Consider the following 22497-nt stretch of genomic DNA (forward strand, 5'->3'; position numbering starts at 1 on the left):
ATTGTAGCGTAAGTTTCTTTCCAATGCTGAAAGTAAACATTTTTTTATTTGATTTCGTAGGATAGCCCACTCTTTGTACAATATGTATATAAATTTGTTAATTTATAATGCGAAAACCGATAGATCAATGATTTTTTTCTGAGAGTCTAAATTACGCTGGCACAGGGTAGGGACGCCATCTTGAAACGTCCGGGCTCATAGTGTTAACAACTCTTCAGCACGTACTATATGCACTGAATATAACCCATTAGGTTGAAAGTTTATTTCAATTACAATGCAGTTGTGAAAATTCAATATTCATTGACATAGGTTGTTCCTGCTCCACCTCAAAATATAACCGCTTTATACTATAGCCTGGGTATTACACATGATAAAAATCATCTTTGGTCCGTACTGACAAGTTACAATCTAACTGCGTATTGAATAAGGTGGATAAAAATCCTATATTTTAATTAATTTTTAATAGGCTGGGTAGACAAAGTGCTTGATCAGAATTGTCATTCGGTTAGCTTACCTTTTCCTGATACATGTAATCCACTAGTTTCACTAATGTGTTGTAATGCTAGTTGCTTTACGTCGCACCGACACAGATAGGTCTTATGACGACGATGCGACAGGGAAGGGCTAGGAGTGGGAAGGAAGCGGCCGTGGCCTTAATTAAGGTACAGCCCCAGCATTTGCCTGGTGTGAAAATGGGAAACCACGGAAAACCATTTTCAGGGCTGCCGACAGTGGGGTTCGAACCTACTATCTCCCGAATACTGGACACTGGCCGCACTTAAACGACTGCAGCTATCGAGCTCGGTGTGTGTTGTAATGAATGTACTGTGTCATACTACATGTACGTAACACGACCTAATAGGTTGAAAGTCGGTTTCGATTACAACGCGGTTGTGAAAATTCAATATTCATCAACTGTAATGAATAATATTTTATTACACACATTAACATTAAATTGATAAAAATATTACATCAATTTTGGTTTTTTTGCTATTGTAGGCAGAGTCCCAGACACTTTGCAACAGCACTTGAAGATTAGGACACATCTCATATAAATGCAGATCTTATTAATTTTTGGAGCAAAAATTATATTGTGTAAGTAAAACATGAATTAAAGCCAATGTTCATTCTTTGAAATGTTCACTCCTAAATTTAGGGTGTGCATGAATAATTCAATGATACAAAGATTTTGCATATATATGGTATATTCCAGCAGAGAGACAACTAGACAAGTTTACACCCAATCTTGAACATACTTCAATCAAGAGTTTAAAAACTGAAGAGAAACAAATAGTTTATTTCAAGGAAGAAGAAGAATCATATGAATGTAATTAGACTCACATCTGAATCAGATGCAAATAAATCCACTCCATCGTCGTCATCCTCAGCTGTTTCCTTCTTGATCGGTGTAGATGACGGGGTAGAAGCAGGAGTTGGAGCACCACATGGCACTGAGGGACTAGATTTCTTGCATTCTACTTCTAAAACTTTCAGGCGGTTCTCTAGCTGCTTCACAACGGCTTGCAGATCAGATACAACTGAAAGAGTCAATAATAACAACTGAATTCTCTATTTACAACAATTTCTTACCACAACCACATACCTGAAAGGAATAACCACCTCTGAAGTTAATAAACATACAGTCTTATCTGGAATAAAATATTTTTTCACTGGGATGTTCATGTCCATGGTCATTACAAGTTAAATCCTTCAGTTCTTTTCCAGACAAGACTGCTAGTTTGGGATATTAAAATGCACAATTCCATGAGTAATGGTTTAAAATATACTGACCCTTCAGAATCATCTAATGGACAACGCTCCTCTGCCACTTTCAGAAATTAAATGGCGTAAGGCTTTTAGTGCTGGGAGTGTCCAAGGACAAGCTTGGCTTGCCAGATGCATGTCTTTTGATTCGTTGCCTGTAGGCAACCTGCACATCATGATGAGGATGAAATAATGAAGATGACACATACACCCAGCCCACGTGCCAGCGAAATTAACCAATTTCAGTTAAAATTCCCGACCCTGTCGGAAATCTAACCCAGGACCCCTGTGACCAAAGGCCAGCACTAACCATTTAGCCATGGAGCCAGACACTTGCAGAAAGCTAAACTGGGAATGAGATAACTACTTCTTATGGTTCAGGGCATGGACAACCCTGAAGGTGAAAGACGGAGAATATTGAGGCTTGCAGAGTGATAAAATTCTCTCATTTGAAGGGTAAAAGTGCCCAGGAAATTCATTATGAGATGACTGCAGTTTATGGAAATGATTGTCCATCTTATGCGACTATTATGAGGTGGAAAAGGAATTTCCAAACTGGTCACTTGTCCCTCTCAGAGGAGCCAAGACCTGGAAGGCCATCACTGACAGACGATGCAGCCACAGTGAAGAAGGTGGAGTGTTTAATCCTGGAAGACAGACCCATCCAAATGATCACGAATGAAACTCGTCTGAGCTATGGTAGTGCATGGAAAATAATTCATGATGAATTGCACATGTCTAAGATATCTGCAGAGTAGGTTCCAAGTTTGCTAACCCCTTTCCAGAAAGAAACACAGCCTGACCTTTCACGACAGCTGCTGATTGTTGGGACAGGATGAAGGGGACTTTTCTGATAGTCTGGTAACTATGGATGAATGTTGGATCCATTAATATGATCCAGAGACTAAAACCATGAGCAAAGAGTGGACGTAAGCTGACTCCCCTCCCCACAAAAAGCCAAAGGTGTAAAAGTCAGCAAGTAAGATCATGCTCTCAGTTTTTTGGGATTGTCGTGGAGTAATCTTCTTCACAGATTACCTTGTGCAGTGTTATTCTTACCTTCCTCCACAAATATCTGCTACTTTATCTCCATTCCTGCAGCATTTTTCTATTTTGGCCCCAGAACTTTGTACTTTTTCTCCTTCTATGATGTATGCTTTACATCACAATGCTTCTAGTCCATTCTCGAGTGTCTTCTCGGAGTTTACTTGGTCTGGTGTCTGTGATACCGTTCAAGAGAGAAAATCTATCCTTTAGCCCACGTCTATGTGGCAATTGGCTGTCATCATTTTCTCACCCTGACATCAGCTAGGGGAAAAACCTCTCTTAATCTACCTTCTGAAGCTGATTCTTCAGTCTATTCTTATTTTATTAAGTGGCTTCACTACCTTATGTTTGCCAACATTTTCAAATTGAGTAGCATATTCTCCAGTGTCCTGATCTATGAAAATGATCTTTCTTCCTTTATTTTCCTTGGGATTTTGTTGTGGACTCTCTTAAATAAGCATTTTTTTTAAAAACTGTGTACCCATCGTGCTTGGTGCTGTGCGCAATCAGTGTTTCGATGAATAAGTAATTCTCTTATATTTTCTTCTTTATTTTGTGAACTTGGAACTTTATTTATTATTCGTAAGTTGGCTGCATTGGGCTACGTAGTGTTATGGCATCAATATCAACAGTGACTTTTCATCAGCTTTGTGGTAATGTATTTATTTATTTCTATTGATGACTGTAAATCTATAAGTTACCTCTTATTTCTTAAATCTAGGAAGGAAAATCTATTAGTCTTGCTGGAGGCATAGCGTAATGTATTCAGTGTGTGGCAACAACGTGTACATAACACTTATGATAGTACAATGGTAATTTCTTTTTCTATGTGAACAATTTTTGAATTATCGTTATCCTATTTCTTTTTTAAATTTAACTTGCATATTGCATTAACCTTTATATTCTAAGGATATCCGAGTTATTCATTGTCCTCTTCTTTATCGGCTGTCTTCGAGTTCTATGGTCTTTGTAATGAGCGTAATTTTAATATTTTGAAGATACTACATTCTAGTAAATATTGTTCTCTAACATTTATACTAATCTATCTTTTTTTACATAAAAAACCTTAAAATAAACTCTTCTGCTAGATTAACTTGCCAATTCGTATTATCCCTTTTTTAAACCATTCTCAGATCCCTCATGGGAAAGCCCAGTATGCTTAGTAAATATTGGTGATAGTATAACTAACTGCCTAAGCTGCTGTCTACTTTACTGCCATAATTTAATGTGTATTTAGTAGCATTTCTATCATGGATTATGGCTTGGCAGATGATTTGGCATTTTCAATCACATGTACCCATCCTCCTTAGTTCAGATTAACCTAACTTGTACCATACTCTTACTGTATAACATTACACTTGGAAAGGGTAAAACCATCACTGGTGCATACTATAGCAATCTCCAGAGACGTTCATCTCCTAGCTGACAATGTATCAGCTCACTCCTCTAAAGTTGAAATTGACAAAAAAGTGTATGTCTTGCAAGTGACTCTCTTATTCCCAGAAATGAGAAAACCGTTACTGGGCCACCGATTTGACAACAAAGATTCGTGCTAGAATAATTCTGCTAATTCATATTAACCCTTTTTTCTTAAACCATCCTCGGATTCTTCATGGGAAAGCATAGTATGCTTAGTAAATAATGGCGATAAGGTAATTCCGGCAGAGTTGCCACACTTTTTATCTCTTTTGTTATATCTCGGTAGATTTACTTTAAACATTGTTGCAAATTCATAGAGCATAATTTGAAATCATGTACATTTGATCAGAGATGAGCAAAACATTCATAATTGAAAATAAATGGGAGAGAGAAGAGAACAAAATAATTGTTGCATCAGCGGCATCTCTCCCTGGAACCCGGTATAGATGCCAACTTTGTTCAGGAGAGATGCCGCAAGTAATTAATAAAAATGCAAATTTAAGCTAATTTCTTCAACTTTAATATAACTGAACATTAGAACTTACTACAAGACAATTATATCTACATAATTTAATCACTCAATGGTAAAAGAATCTAACTCATAATTTACAACAATAAATTAATCATATTTTAATTTTGATTTACTACGAATGTGCATGTGCAATGGATTCTTTCCTGTGTTATATAAAGGAAACATCAACATTATCATGAATATAATTCTGTCCTGACACAGAAACTTGAAAAAATGACAGGCAGGATTCTTGAATCAAAAACTGATATTTATCCTCTTACAAATTACAAATGTATACCGATTGTTTGTTAGGACTTTGTTCTCTAGCAATTTTGGTGCCACAGTCTAAACATCTGTCGTTATATGTAGAGCAAGATTTGTACAGCCACTGGTTGCAACTCAAATCCTTTTTTGAATATGAATTTGACTTTGATGATTATTGAAGGAGCTATACCTGCTCCACCCACTGAGCCTTTTTTCCAGATATCCTGACTCCATTTTTAATTTCAGTGTTTGTGCCGGAATTCTAAGGTATCATTCTGCCTCCCTGATTATTATTTCCTTTGCTTTCAGTCTTTTAACAGCCTCTCTAAAACTTTCCTCCGTTCATTGAGGTCTTTTGACAATGCCCTTACTTTTATACTGAGTAAACATGCTGTCATTTTTTATTTCTGAAAATAATATAATTTTATATAATAAAATAATGTTACCAATGAAAGCAAAAAAATAAAATATGTACTTTAAGAATCGTGATATTATAAAATATTTTTTTTTAAATACCGGTGCCCTCTGAACAGATTTCAATGTTTCCAGATCACTTTTAGAATCTCATAGTAATGAGGCATCTCAGCCAGATTGTTGTGCGGCAAGTCTCCCAACTATCAGGTAGAGACGCCGCACCCTCCTGTTGTCGTACCTCAAAGCTATCAAGGCCCAAAATAAGCTTACTGTCAACTACAGTTATGCTTCTAACTTCTACTGTACTAAAAATGGCTGATTTAAGCATTTGAACCCACTTAATGTACAATAAATGAACACAAAGAAAAACTTTGTCAAGGGGAAACATGTACTCGCCTGAAGATATCGGCTATAATTGGCGTGATATACGAGCAACTTTCATCGCACCCGCAGACAGTACTACTTCTTTAGAGACTGGAAAACCATACACACTGCCATCAACCTGTAGCGATGGCAACCTTTGGCTAGTGTATGCGGCATTTGTACCGGTGTACCGGATTTACCTTAGTATAGCTTCAACTGCCTAAGTTGCTGTCTAGTTTACTGTCACATTCGTGAAGTGGATGAAGATCAAGGCGCAATCTGCAGACTGCTACAATAACGGTATTCGGAAGGTCAAGAAATGCTGCAAAAACAGTGTAAAGCTGGATGGTGACTACGTAGAGAAGAGTTAACAACTACAAATCAAATGAAACTTTCTGTTAAACTTTTTTAAAGGTGATAATTAAAGCTTTAAGATACCACCTCGTTATAGCTGGTATGAATCAAGTTCTCAGTTATCTGATGTTAAGAACATTTAGATAGACGGATATGTTTAAAGGTTTCCAGATATTAAGGAAACACAAATGCAAGCATTCTGTGATGCGAGTGAGAAATTTTACAGCTGCTGCATTTTTCTCGAAACTGTAAACAATGCTGGTAACATACCTGTTTGATTATTGTGTGCCAAATCCAGAGTTTCAACCATGTAAAGAAAATTACTCTTCCAAGGCTGGAGATGCATGGAGCTGTTCTTAAGGCCAAACTTGTTAGGAAAACAACACGAAGCTTGGAGCTTGGCATTTCCAGCATATCTTATTGGACAGACTCAATGGTGGTGTTAGGTTGGTTATCTTCTCCAGGCTCATACTGGAAAATATTTGTTGGAAATTGTGATAACACAGATCCAACAGCTGAGTTAAAGCAGATCCTGGGGACATGTATCGTCTCCAGATAACCCAGCAGATTTAATATCACAAGGTTTGAAGGTGAAACCTCTTCAACAAGTCACATTATCGTGGCAAGATGCTTCATAGCTGAAGCATTCTCAATCAGACTGGCCTGAGAAAAATCGCATCACCTCTAAGGAGTCTATGCCAGAAGAATGTACTACTGAGATTAAAAAATTGATACAATTGACAGACTGTGATACAATTACAGAGCATTTTTCAAGTCTTGGTAAATTCGTTAGAGTTATGGCCTACTGTCTGAGATTCATCCATAAAATAATAGTTTTTAGTACTCTTTTCTTCTTCTTCTTTTATGACCACATAGGATCACTTTAGTCAGTCCGTCGTTCAGGTCTCTTTGAAGGGATTGTTCGGTCTTTGCGGTCCTCCCAGTACTTCTTCAGACGCTCCGATCTTCGTGCCCTTTCCTCAGTTGAAAATGTGCGTGTTGTTGGTTTGTTTTGTGTAAGGGTAAAGCGGAGGTTTGTATTCTTGAGTTTTGTATTCAATTTTATCTTATTTTTGGTGTCTTCTGTTGTAAGGCCTATTTCCTTCAGATCCTCTCTTACTTCTCTGATCCATTTACATCCTGTTGTGGTATTTTTTGAGACGAGATTGTGTTGTACTAGTTGTTTCAGAAGTCTCGAGTCCTGCATCCTCATGATATGTCCAAAGAATCCCAGTCTCCTCTTACGCATAGTATCTGTAATGGGTTCTAGCTCTTTGTACACGACTTTGTTAGGTATTAACCGCCACTGTCCATCTTTCTGATATTTTTTGTTGATACAGGTTCTTCCAATCCTCCTTTCAATTTTCTGAAGTCTGTCAGTCTTTGATTGTTTATTCAGGTAAAAGAGTGTTTCTGCTGCATATGTAGCTTCCGGTTTTATAACTGTGTTGTAGTGTTTTATTTTTGTATTTATTGATAGACATTTCTTTTTGTAGATATCCCATGTTAATTTTTGTGCTTTAGCTAATCTATTTGTTCTTACTTGGATTGAGATTTTTTCATTTAAGTTATGTGTTATTACTTCTCCAAGATATTTAAACTGAGTTACTATTTTGATTTTATTACCATTTATGGTGACTTCTTTTAGCTGTGTTGGTTTTTGGGGCATAATTTCTGTTTTTTCAAATGATATTTTGAGGCCAATTTTATTTGCAATGTTTTGAAGTTCTGATATCTGGGTTTTTGCTTCTTTTATGTCCACTGCTAGTAATGCTAAATCGTCAGCAAAACCCAGGCAATTTGTTTTGATTTTTCGGCCAATCCTTATTTTGGGGGGAGATTTTCTAAACCATTCCCTCATTACCATTTCTAGAGCACAGTTAAATAATAGTGGTGAGAGCCCATCTCCCTGCCGTAGTCCAGTTTTAATTTCAAATGTCTCTGATGTTTCCCCCCTAAACTTCACTTTTGACTTGGTATTGGTGAGAGTCAATTTTATCATGTTTATTAATTTGGGGTGTAGTCCAAGGTGTCTTAAAATTTTAAACAGAGATTCTCTATGGATGCAATCATAAGCTTTCTTGAAATCTACAAATGTTATCACCATATCTCTGTTTCTTCTCCTGTTATAGTCCATTATCAACTTAAGACTCATGATCTGATCAGGACAGCTCCTCCAGGGTCTGAAACCTCCTTGATATTCTCCTAGTTCTTTCTCAAGTTGTAAACTTATCCTATTAAGGATGATTATTGAAAATATTTTGTATGTTATGTCTAGGAGAGAGATTCCCCTGTAGTTATTAGGGTCGGTTTTGTCCCCTTTTTTGTGCAGAGGATGAATGAGGGCTGTTGTCCAGTGTTCTGGTAGTTCTTCTTTAATCCAGATAGAGACAAGTTGTTGATGGAGGGCAACTTTTGCTGAGGTTCCTGCATATTTCCAGATTTCCGCAAAGGTCTGATCTTCTCCTGGCGCTTTGTAGTTTTTTAATTTATTCAGAGCTTGGTAGACTTCCTTTATTGTGGGGGGATTGATGTTTTCTGGTGATGTTTTTATTGGGGTGTGGGTGTCCAAATGAAGGAGTTCTGTAGGTTCCTCATAATTTAAAAGCTTGTTGAAATGTTTAGCCAGAATTTCTGCATTGTCTTTATTGTTATGGGCCAGCTTACCATCTTCATCCTTCATCAGTAGGGTCGGGGGTTCATATTTTTGGAGCTGCTTTCTGAAGGTTTTGTAGTAGTCCCTTGATTGAGTTTTACTGAACTGTTCTTCAATTAACTGCAGGGTGTCCTTATGATGATGTCTTTTTATTCTTCTTAAGACTTGGGTAGTTTCTTTTCTCTGTTTTACTAGCTTTTGATAGGATATTTCTGTCTTTTGGGACTGATGTAATAGCCATGCCTGATGTCTTTTCTCCACTGTTTCATCACATTCACTGTTCCACCATTGGTGTTTTTTACGTGGTTTAATTGGAGCTAGGTCTTCTGCAATTTGTTTAAGGTTGTGTACTAAGTCTTCAAGTTTGTCTGTGATTTTTATTTTTTCAGTTGCTTTCTGGTAATTTTTGTTGTTTAGTACTCTTTTATTATGTACAACTGCTATTAAGCAGGTTCACCAACAGCTGATGACCTATTTACAGGTCAAAACCGGTACTGTTTTAATGTAAGCACGTAACATTTTAAAAATAAAGTATTGATTAGACCAGGGCCTCTCAAACCCCCAAAATCTCACGCGTGCAAATTGAGGCACAAGAGCTCCGTGCACTGTGCATCGGTTCCACTCAGCCTGGACCAACGCTTCGTCTCTGGGCTACTCGGCTATGTTCGGCTCTGATTTGGAGCGCTACGGAGCAAGTGAGGAAGAGGGAGATAGGGGGAGCAAGCGAGACAGGTGTGGGGAAAGAGAGAGACAGCGCTATTGCTCCAAATTGAGGAGTGGGGGTCTGCACCCTGGGCAACCAAGCGAACTTGTCTTTTGCACCGTGCACAGTGCATGCACCCTGAAAGGCCCTGGATTAGTTGGAAAAATCATCCTTCATACTTGTGTTCTCGTTCTTTAAGAAAGTTGGTGTAGACTTTACTGGACCTTTAATGATGCTAGAAGTAAGGTAACCCATAGATGCTATGTCACTCTCTTTGTATGTATGTTCACTAGGGTAGTACATATCTTTGAGCTGAATACTAGTCTGACATCAAGTGCATTTATAGCCACAATGAAACTATTTACAACTCGTAAGGACAAACGCTCCAGTGTGTATTCTAATAATGGGACTAATTTTGTTAAGGCTAGTAAGGAACTGCAGGAGCTTCATAAATTGTTATCTTCTGTATCATTCAAGGAAGACTTGGAAAACCTTGCAACCAGTGAACAGTTCAAGTGGCATTTTATACCTCCAAGTTCTCTACATTTTGGAGGCCTCTGGGACTCAAACATCAAGTGTTTGAAATAGCACCTCAGGTGCACACTAGGTACACATGTACTTACCTATGAAGATTGAAGTACCTTACTATGTCAGATAGAAGCATGTTTGAATTCAAGGCCTTTAACTGTGTTGTCCAGTAATCCTGATAAACCCCTCCCTTTAACACCTTGATATTCCCTAATTGGTTCCCCACCTGTTTGCTTTTCAGATCAGACTTCAATATCTCACTGTCCCAGCTAAGGAGATGGGAGGAAGTACATTATTTCTTACAGCATATATGGAAGAGATGGTCCACCAGCAACCTCAGTAGACTTCATCAACGCCTAAAATCGAAAACTGTGCAACCCAATGTTCCTGTTGGTGCTGTCGCGCTCATGAAGAATGAAAACAACCCACCACTTCAGTAGGGATGGCTGTTGTGGTCAAGACCTACCCTGGTAGTGATGAACTCATGCGTGCAGTGGATGTTAAAACTACAACGGAATTTTTAAACATTCTTTTTGCAAATTAGTACCACTTCCCACAGATGAGTAGTTGATCTGATAAGTCAAGTTAAGTAATAAACCAGGGAATATCAATAGAATCAGTGCTTATTGGTGAACTAAACTACATTATCACGTTCAAGTATTATACCCATGTAGTCTACTCTCAACTCTTTATCCATCTAATCTACTCCAAACGCTGAGTACGGTTTTGTATGAATTTCACTACAATTTCCAATTTAGCAGACGAATTAAGAAACACACAACAACAACATATTGCACAATATTATAAACATATGCTAACCTGATCATCCCTAGACAGCTGCATGTACATACTGGGACTATGTTTGGTAGTCACCCCATGAGTTCACATTTCTCGGTGCATTATTACGAATTACATCAATAGTCACTATCTTTACTGGAAGTTATAGCCAACTCATCATCATCTGCATCACTGTCACGCTGAATTAATTTCACTGCCACTATTTACGAATAAATTAGCTATTCCTGCATCACCAACAAGTCCGCCAGGACCTGCCATGTTTACAAACAAACTTTAAATGTGTGTAGAGTTTAAAAACATAAATGATGATGCTTATTGTTTAAAGGGGCCTAACATCTAGGTTAAGGTACGAAATGAGACGAAATTAAATGACAAATTAAAAGCCCAAAAACATCCACTGACCACAATTCAAAACGTGAGGACAAAGAATGAATGGATATGAATTTAAAACAATCATTGGAACTGACCCACAGTGCCTCACATGCACAGAAGCTGGCGTAGAACAATAGTATTACTGACCAAGGGACAGCTTCTATAGCACAATATTGAATCGATGATACTTTTAGTCGAAAGGGGTCCAAAATCCAAGTCAGCGGCCCCCACAATGGTACTTATCACTAGGAAAGTAGAACCATGGTATTTGTCATGTTGCGGAACTAATCAAGAGTAGCTTGGACTCACGGTATTCCATACATTATGGTACTACTCATAGGTAATGAAATTCGCACATGTATTACAGACCTATGCTTTTTCGCACGTTGCGGTGCCATTTACAGGCAACGCAAACCTATGGAGTTCATCACATAAGGGTACTAACCACAGGGACACGTACTATCCCGTGGTGTTCCTCATATAGTGGGTACTAATCATAGGCAAGCCAGAACCATGCGTTCCCTTACCCCATGGTGTCATTCATATAGTGCTACTAATCACAGGTACTGTAAAAGCCGTCGCGCTCTCGTTTGCTACTAATCACAAACCTATTTGGTACCCAACATAGTGGTACTATGGGCAAGTAAAAGCGACCCACGGTGTTCCCCCGTGTGGTGGTACTTATCACAAGTAGTTTCATGGTTGTAATACAGTCATCCCTTGGTCACCCCTTTTAGTAGCCCCTTAGACAGGCAGGGGATACCGTGAGTGTATTCTTCATCTGCGTCCCCCACCCTCAGGGGGTAAAACATAAATGACTGAAGATAAGCAACATCTCTTGGCAAAAATAGATACCGTATTTACTCGTGTATTAGACACCCCCTTGGCTTTTCGAGACAAAGAAAATTATAAAAATAAATCTCGCGTACAAGACCCCCCAACGTAATTCATCAGAGAAGAATAACGATTCCGCTTCAAAGCGAATACAAGCCTTACGCAGCTCTGATGAAGTCGCACAAATAGCCATTCTCTTTGCAAATAAGTGAATAGTTTTGAGTCCAACCCGCACATTGCAAGCACCAGTAGTGTATATATGTCTGTGTTTTGTAGTTAAGAATGTCCACCAGCGTAATGGTTAGCACAATTAGCTGCCGTTTTCGGGATCCCGAGTTTGATTCCCGGTACCGTATCGCCAGAAATTTACAAATGGCAGGAAGGTTGATTTGCAGTAAAAAGGGTACATGCAACTACCTTCCACTGGGGGCCTGTCTAAAAAAAGAGCTGCACCACCTTGGGATGAGGAAACGAGTTTACTTTAGTTAAATATTCATGGTAGTTGTTAGGCCTATTAATATAGGCAGGCAAGGTCATTAAAAAGTGATAGTTTAATATCTCGTTACTTGGGCCAATATAGTGCGTTTTGGGAGAGAATTAAGGTTTATAATGTGATAAAAACAATCCAATCACAACTGTTGTTTTACTCGCCAACATACCTAACAAATAATAATTCCCCACTTACTTTCAAAGATTTTCGGTGATGACAAACAAAACATACTAGCGTATGCGTTGATAAAAGTGGGAGACAATGAACGTACAAAATTAAACATTATGATAATAAGATGCATTACCGCCATATCCATAAATGCAGCAAACTTTCATGTTATTTATTTTTATTCTTTCCGTCGTGGAACTTTTGGCACTATCCGGGCGATAGCATATCTAACCTAAACAATGTGGTCTTTATCTCATTTACAGCTGTTTAGGCAAATCCTGATTTGATAAATGTAGAGAACAAGCATGAAATATACTTAAAAATAAGGATCTGACTTTCAACAGCTGCAGCTATCTTCCAGTCACTATGCATTACATTCCGAAATACAACTCGTAACATACGCTACTTATCAGCTGGTGGTTTGGCACGCTTTCAACAACACGGCTTTATTCAAAAGGAGTGGCTTCTGCTACACATACACCAGCTGGGAATATCAGAGACCGTGTCCAGAAACCATTTGGGAATAGCGACACACAGTTTGAACTCTATAGCCGGAAATGAAACCATTTTTAAAAGGTTCAAAAAGACGGGTCATCAAATGCTCTCAGTCTCAACTGCAGTGCCTGATTGACGAGATGGCAGTGAAGATGACGTCACTTGGAAGTTGGAATGACGACACGCCGGTGACAGGGAAGTTAGCGGTGCAAGACAATTAAAATGAAAGCAATGATCAGGTTTACTGTGTGGTAGGCCTACTGCTCAACTGACAGAGACAAATGACTGGCCATTGTGTTATTCTGTATCAATATTGCATAATATGATACTACAATAACCTTACCCCTTTTCTCTACGGGGTCGAGTATGAAGTGAGACGAATGTTTGTAGCGAGTTGTTACAACCATGTGCCCTTATTGACGTCGACCTCATTAGAGGAATAATGACATGAAACAAATGACCTGATACGAGTAACAAAAACGGATTATATTTACTTTATATGTAGACCTAAAAGTCGTGTTCACAATTTATTGACTTTATACATTTAGAAATACTGCCTTCTAACGAAAATAGCCAGTATAACACAAATACATTCATAAGTTTGTTAAAGAACAGCGTAGAATCAAAATATACATATACAATTTAAGCCTAGAAGTCACGTGTTCACAAAACTTGAGGTTATCGCATATTGGACCCCTCTTTACCTTTCTGGCTATAAAAGTGTGTGTGTGTGTGTGTGTGGGGGGGGGGTAGGGGTCTAATACGCAAGTAAATATGGTAGCTCTAAATGTAGCTAAAAGTTGTCTCTTCCTACCATCTTATGAAAAAAGCAAATAACTATTACAAAACCCACCATAGCAGACCAGTGGGCACACCGTTGCACCGCACATGCTGGGTATGTGTGTTAATACATTGAAGCCCACGCCTGACCTTGACTTAGGCTGCGCAAAGTGTTCGTGCACCACATGCCCGAAATTAGGACACATTTCCTGTGTTATAAGTTTGTATGTATGACCAGAATTCGGGTTACTACAAACATGTTAATTGGTTCTCTATCTCTGATGCAGGTGACTTGTGTCGACTAAATAGAAATTTATAAGGAAATACAATACATGTGGTATCGCCCGACACCATCTAGATAGAAGTTGAAGCAACAGCTTTCCACATGTTCTCATGCTATTTGCCTCTATTTATTTTTTAAAATGCCACGAATACCACAATTTCTTTGAACCAAAAATAAAACTGACGATACTGTAAAAGTGACTGATAGATTTGACTAGATGTAGTACAGATATTTCATATAATTTGACATTTTCTTTCCAAATAAATTTAGAAAATATATATATATTGGTTTGTTGACACTCAGTTTTTACCCTCTAAATCATCCTCGATCTTCATTCTTTCAGAATATAGTACCAGTTTTGAATATGTTCACAAAAAAAACTGTGCACAAGATTTTTTTTTTTGCTAGTGGCTTTACGTCTTACACAGGTAGGTCTTATGGCGATGATGGGAGAAGAAAGGCCTAGGAGTTGGAAGGAAGCGGTCGTGGCCTTGATTAAGGTACAGCCCCAGCATTTGCCTGGTGTGAAAATGGGAAACCGCGGAAAACCATCTTCAGGGCTGCCGACAGTGGGATTCGAAACCATTATCTCCTGGATGCAAGCTCACAGCCGCGTGCCTCCAAACGCATGGCCAACTTGCCCGGTCCCATATGATTTGATATGCCCTAAAGATCCTGAGTTTTTGGGGCTATGACTCATTAAGTTAATGAAATCTCAAGAGTTCCCACACCTGCCGATATCCAATGACCAGAAAAGTGCAGTATATTACCGAATATTACAACCAATGAAGTAAAGAAGACTAATGACATCTGTTGAAGCATCTAGCCAGCATATCTATGCATGGAAACACACAGACCTTTAAGGCTTCGCAGTTACCTGGCAGAAGGACTTCTGTAATGTTATAATTCACATTGGCTAAAATCATGCTGACTGATCACAGCACTTTATCCTTACACTGTAGAATTCACTTCAAGTGTAGTGCTACAAAGATGTCTGAACAAATTCGATGCCAGTGTCTTATCATCAGATCACAAAGTACAGATTGAACAAGGGTTGTGACTGCGTAAATGTTGATATACACTGACTGACAGAGCAAATGCAACACCAAGAAGGAGTGGTTCGAAAGGGATGAAAGTTGGGGAAAAAACAGAGTCGGCACGGAAGAATAATTGATGTTCATTTCAAACCGATATGCAGGTTACACAATGCGCACGGCATCGACTCAGTAGGATGTAGGACCACCGCGAGTAGCGCTGCACGCAGAAACACGTCGAGGTACAGAGTCAATAAGAGTGCGGATGGTGTCCTGAGGGATGGTTCTCCATTCTCTGACAACCATTTGCCACAGTTGGTCGTCCGTACCAGGCTGGGGCAGAGTTTGATAAACGGCGTCCAATGAGATCCCACACGTGTTCGATTGGTGAGAGATCCGGAGAGTACGCTGGCCACGGAAGCATCTATACACCTCGTAGAGCCTGTTGGGAGATGCGAGCAGTGTGTGGGCGGGCATTATCCTGCTGAAACAGAGCATTGGGCAGCCCCTGAAGGTACAGGAGTGCCACCGGCCGCAGCACATGCTGCACGTAGCAGTGGGCATTTAACGTGCCTTGAATACGCACTAGAGGTGACGTGGAATCATACGCAATAGCGCCCCAAACCATGATGCCGCGTTGTCTAGCGGTAGGGTGCTCCACAGTTACTGCCGGATTTGACCTTTCTCCACGCCGACGCCACACTCGTGTGCGGTGACTATCACTGACAGAACACAAGCGTGACTCATCGGAGAACACGACGTTCCACCATTCCCTCATCCAAGTCGCTCTAGCCCGGCACCATGCCAGGCGTGCACGTCTATGCTGTGGAGTCAATGGTAGTCTTCTGAGCGGACGCCGGGAGTGCAGGCCTCCTTCAACCAATCGACGGGAAATTGTTCTGGTCGATATTGGAACAGCCAGGGTGTCTTGCACATGCTGAAGAATGGCGGTTGACGTGGTGTGCGGGGCTGCCACCGCTTGGCGGCGGATGCGCCGATCCTCGCGTGCTGACGTCACTCGGGCTGCGCCTGGACCCCTCGCACGTGCCACATGTCCCTGCGCCAACCATCTTCGCCACAGGCGCTGCACCGTGGACACATCCCTATGGGTATCGGCTGCGATTTGACGAAGCGACCAACCTGCCCTTCTTAGCCCGATCACCATACCCCTCGTAAAGTCGTCTGTCTGCTGGAAATGCCTCCGTTGACGGTAGCCTGGCATTCTTAGCTATACACGTGTCCTGTGGCACACGACAACACGTTCTACAATGACTGTCGGCTGAGAAATCACGGTACGAAGTGGGCCATTCGCCAACGCCGTGTCCCATTTATCGTTCGCTACGTGCGCAGCACAGCGGCGCATTTCACATCATGAGCATACCTCAGCGACGTCAGTCTACCCTGCAATTGGCATAAAGTTCTGACCACTCCTTCTTGGTGTTGCATTTGCTCTGTCAGTCAGTGTAAATAGAATATTAGGAAGACAGTCTTCCAAATAATTCAAAACTGAACTTTGATATAATCTTGGAACGTATACTATAACTGAAGAATCCTTTTGCAACGGTAGGCCCAAACTCACCCTTACCCACCACATATGGCATTCTTGATGATAAAGTAAACTGGTCTCTAATTCCAACTTAATCAGGATGATTCGCACCATAACTCACTGAAGGGCCATCTCGACAATGTGGAATGCGATAAAGGTGTTGATTCCCATAGGGAACCTGAAATATTTGTTCCGAATGTGTAAATTTATAATACCAATGCAGTTGGTCCGTTATTGGACAAATTTTCCAGCTAACTCATTCCTGGTTGCCAGTGTTTCGCCCCAGAGAGCTAAGTTGGGCTCATCAGTTGGTAAATAGCACACCTACAAAGATGCATGGCTAGTGCATACCGTGGAGGCCACTGCGTAGGCTATTTGGAGCCACCGGCAGTGCCAATGCACTATGAGAGACTGTCTCATTTTCAAAAATTGATGCCTGCCTGGCCATCAGATGATAAAAGATGTTGATTCCCATAGCGAACCTGAAATATTTGTTCCGAATGAGAAAATTTATAATATCAATATTTCAGGTTCCCTATGGGAATCAACATCTTTATCATCTGATGCCCAGGCAGGCATCAATTTTTGAAAATGAGAAAGTCTCTCATAGTGCACTGGCACTGCCAGTGGCTCCAGGTAGCCTACGCAGTGGCCTCCACAGTACGCACTAGACATGCGTCTTGGTAGGTGTGCTATTTACCAACTGATGAGCCCAAATTACAACACTGGACGAAACGCTGGCAACCACGAATGCGTTAGCTGGAAAATTTATAATGTCCAATAAAGGACCAACTATATTGGTATTATAATCAATCAATCAAATCAATCACTACTGATCTGCATTTAGGGCAGTCGCCCAGGTGGTAGATTCCCTATCTGTTGTTTTCGTAGCCTTTTCTTAAACGATCACAAAGAAATTGGAAAATTATTGAACATTTCCCTTGGTAAGTTATTCCAATCCCTAACTCCCCTTTCTATAAATGAATATTTGCCCCAATTTATCCTCTTGAATTCCAACTTTATCTTCATATTGTGATCTTTCCTCCTTTTAAAGACACCACACAAACTTATTTGTCTACTGATGTCGTCCCATGTCATCTCTCCACTGACAGCTCGGAACATACCACTTAAACAGCTCGTCGTCTCCTTTCTACCAAGTCTTCCCAGTCCAAACTTTGCAACATTTTTGTAACGCTACTCTTTTGTCAGAAATCGCCCAGAACAAATCGAGCCGCTTTTCTTTGGATTTTTTCCAGTTCCTGAATCAAGTAATCCTGGTGAGGGTCACATGCACTCGAACCATACTCTAGTTGGGGTTTCACCAGAGACAAATATGCTCTCTCCTTTACATCCTCACTACAACCCCTAAATACCCTCATAAGCATGTGCAGAGATCTGTACCCTTTATTTACAATCATATTTATGTGATTACCCCAATGAAGATCTTTCCTTATATTAATACCCAGGTATTTACATTGATCCCCAAAAGGAATTTTCACCCCATCAACGCAGTAACTAAAACTGAGAGGACTATTTCCTATTTGTGAAACTCACAACCTGGCTTTTATCACTGTTTATCATCATACCAATGCCTAATGTCCATCTCACAACAACATTATCGAGGTCATTTTTCAGTTGCTCACAATCTTTTAACTTATTTATTACTCTGTACAGAATAACATCTGAAAAAAGCCTTATCTCTGATTCCACTTCTTTACACATATCATTGATATATATAAGGAAACATAAAGGTCCAATAATACTGCCTTGAGGAATTCCCCTTTTAATTATTACAGGGACAGATAAAGCTCCACCTACTCTAATTCTCTGAGTTCTATTTTCTAGAAACAGAGCCACTGATTCAGTCACTCTTTTTTCTAGTCCAATAGCACTCATTTTTGCCAGTAGTCTTCCATGATCTACCCTATCAAATGCCTTAAATAGGTCAATCACAATACAGTCCATTTGGCCTCCTGAATCCAGGATATCTGCAATATCTTGCTGAAATCCTACAAGCTGAGCTTCAGTGGAATAACCTTTCCTAAACCCAAACTGCCTTCTGTCAAACCAGTTATTAATTTTGCAAACATGTCTAATATAATCAGAAAGAATGCTTTCCCAAAGCTTACATGCAATGCATGTCAAACTGACTGGCCTGTAATTTTCAGCTTTATGTCTCTCACCCTTTCTTTTATACACAGGGGCTACTATAGCAACTTGCCATTCATTTGATATGTGTTGGGTACAAAGAAAGACAGGTAAACACAAGCAGAGGAAAGAGACTAATTCAAGACATACCGTATTTACACGAATAATCCCCACATATTTTTAAAAAAAATTTTGAGGCACAAAATTGGGGTGCGGGTTTTATTTGCATCAAGGTTGCCAACATGCTCCTGTCTCACCTAGTTTTCGATGCTGAGTGTACAGTTACGCTTTGTGCAACCATAGATGGAAGAAAACGGTCCTCCATATGTCATTTTTAAACAGAAAACAATTCAGACTTTTAATTCTAAACTGACTTTACATTTTTTAAATATAGTACCATATTTTACAGAGTAATTTAAATTCAAAATTTCTCTGCACCACGATAGAACGCGTCTTCCGGAACGTGCAGGGATAACTTTCCGCACTTTCACTCACTTCGGTGTGTCTATAGTGTGTTTCATAGTTAAAAATAGAGTGAAATCTTAATTCTTTTGTATTCAGCGTTTTAAGGGGCGCCACAATATCACGTAGCAGGCAGTACGCAGAAAAGCAGAATCCGCGAAAACTGGTGAGGGTTGGCATTTCTGAATTACAAGATGGCTGTTAATTCGAAATCACATAATTGGAAGTCTGATTTCTGTATTACAAAGACTTTGAATTAACGAGGTTTTACTGTATCGCAAAAGTAACATCAGATTTCGCCGGTGTGTCTATTTCAAGTGTTTACGTTGCACGAAAAGAATTATGCACCACCAGTCATGGTAACTGTCCAGTAAAAAGAGACCACGTGTGAGAAGTGTTTTAGACGTGGAGTGTGACAAACTTTTAAGTAATTTAGGAGAGGATTCTCGTGATGCAAGAGACAACGAATCTTCCCATCTACAGGGAATCGAGCATATTGCAAGTTCAGATTAATGAAATACCTGTCACAGAAGTAGGCCTACTTGCTCATTTTCACAGAAAATATAATTCATAGCAGTGATAATGTATTTTTACCATCTCAGGCAAAGCAGCCATATCCGTAAATTTACATGTTCATATTTGCATAAAGACCACGTGGACCTCGCAGAATGACAACAAATATATAGGTAAATGATCCGCCTAGTCAATACTAGATATTGATTTTTATTTACCTTTCACCTCAACATTACGTCTAGTACATGTTTCCAGAATATATATACATTCTCTTCTTCAGCTAGTTGAATTAAAATTCCAGTATACAATAAGACCTAGTAAAAGAGGAGGGTCCCCATTAAGAATTCTAAAACTATGACCATAACAATGGCAGGATGGAATTTAATTCCATGTCTTCATCCTTCAATTGTAATGGTCATAGTTTTAGAATTCTTAATGGGGGGCCCCCCCTCTTACTAGGTCTTATTGTATACTGGAATTTTAATTCAACTAGCTGAAGAAGAGAATGTGTATAATTATTCTCGAAACATGTACTAGACGTAATGTTGAGGTGAAAGGTAAATAAAAATCAATATATAGTATTGAGTAGGCAGATCATTTACCCATATATTTGTTGTGATGAAGTCAATACGGATCCAATACCAGCCACTATGGTTAAGATTATTAACTCACAGAGTGATACAAACTGTTTGTTTATGCCTACGTTACTCTTACGATAGAAGGAATTTAAGTTCATTTTTTTTTCAAAATGACCCTTCCACAGCGGGGATTATTCGGGTAAATATGGTAATTTTGTAGTTCAAACAAATTCTTCAAATATAATTCCGAATCTCAAACACCAAAGCCCTAGAAATAATGTTAATATTAAAATATTATACTAGCGAAGCATTTAAATGCACTGATAAGCCATTACATTATGACACAATGGCAGCATGGAATATATAGGGCAGGTCTGCATACTCACTGTTGTGAGTCGGGTGTCAGAATGGAAAAAGTGGGCAGCCTCTCCAAATTTCATAATTTATGATTTTCATGATTTCTGTGTTGATTTTCCAGTTTCAGTAGCTTTAACATTGTTTTGGACACTTCCACCAAATTAATACTTACAAATTGTGTTATACACTCTCAGACGCTGAGACAGAATAAAGTTGTACAACAAAATTTGTAAGTGTTGATTAGGTGGAAGTGTCCAAAACAAAGTTAAAGCTACTCTCCAAACTTGACAGAGGTCATATTGTGTTCACACAGCACATTGGTACCACCATCTCTGAAATGGTATGGTTTGTTGCCTGCTATCATGTATCTTTTGTAAGAATGTATCACGATTGGTGGAATGGTGGCCAAATGACACATTTTCCTGCTGTGTGTCAACAGGGGCTCATGGATGCCAGAGGCCAGTTAAGGCTTTCATGTATTGTTTGTAGTGACTGCAGGGCCAGCCACAGTTCGAGAAATCAGTAAGAAGTACAATAATAGCAACCAAGGCAATGTTTCACAGCACTTTGCTCAGCAAACACTGCTGTGCGTGGGATTGCAGAGTAGAAGTCCCAGTCCTATTCCAATTATGACCACACTCCACTGACAACAGTGCAAGGGTGAGCACAAAATCGACACCAATAAGCTGCACTGTTGGGCAGAGACAGGCTGGTGCAAGGTGTGATGGTCTGGATGATATTTTCATGGAACGCTCTGGAGCCTAGTATTCCGGTATAACAATCTCTGACAACTGTCCGGTATCTGAACGTTATTGGGAACAAAGTTCAGCCATTCATGTCAACATTGTTCCCTGCTTGCAACTGCTCCTTCTAATAGGACAATATGCCATGCTGCACCACCAGGATTATGAAGGACTATGGCATACATAATCTTACATAATGCCACATCCATAAACAAGTTCAATAGTTATTCAAAATCAGGAGTATACAGGATCACTTGCAACAGCTGTAATTCTTCTTACGTCGGACAGACCGGGAGAAATTTTAAGATAAGGTACTCACAACACGTCAATGCCCTGAAATACAATAAATTTTCAGCTGTAGGACAGCATATGCATGACTATAAGCACAAATTCACAGACATAAAACAAGATATGGACATTCTCAAAATCATCAGTAAAGGACCCCTCCTTAACATTACCAAAAGCTGCTTCATACATTTAGATCAATATTTCAACCCAAATCATAATCTTAATGAAATTTCAGAAAAACCAAATATCCTTTTTGACCTTCTAATTCCCATTTTCAGCAATGTCAAACCAACAAGTCATAATTCAGTTTTTCATAATATTCACAGCACATTTCCTCAACAACCATCCTTTTTCCCACATCCTTCAGCCCCACCTTAACCCCCCCTCCCCCACCCCCTCTCCTTCTGACCTTCCCCTCCCCTCTCCTTCCTTTTCATTTTAATTTCACAACAGTTAGTCTGAAGCACACTCAACAATGGACCACACACCTCATGCTGTATTGAGAGGTAAGTCTCATATAACCTATGCCATCTAACTAACACATTCTCTCATTCAATTCATTAATTTAATTTTATCTAATTTATC

At 39.5% G+C, this 22497-nt stretch overlaps 1 protein-coding gene across 2 annotated transcripts in view; it reads right to left on the reverse strand.

The window, feature by feature from the left end:
* LOC136878909 (probable elongation factor 1-delta) overlaps positions 1 to 22497 on the reverse strand; it is a 184427-nt gene that overhangs the window by 84594 nt on the left and 77336 nt on the right. For both annotated transcript variants that reach the window (XM_067152509.2, XM_067152508.2), the window contains one exon: positions 1342 to 1538. In XM_067152509.2, the coding sequence (XP_067008610.2) occupies positions 1342 to 1538 (197 nt within the window). The remainder of the gene's footprint in view (positions 1 to 1341; positions 1539 to 22497) is intronic.

Source organism: Anabrus simplex, chromosome 8, assembly GCF_040414725.1.
Source record: "Anabrus simplex isolate iqAnaSimp1 chromosome 8, ASM4041472v1, whole genome shotgun sequence".
Classification (NCBI taxonomy): Eukaryota; Metazoa; Arthropoda; class Insecta; order Orthoptera; family Tettigoniidae; genus Anabrus; species Anabrus simplex.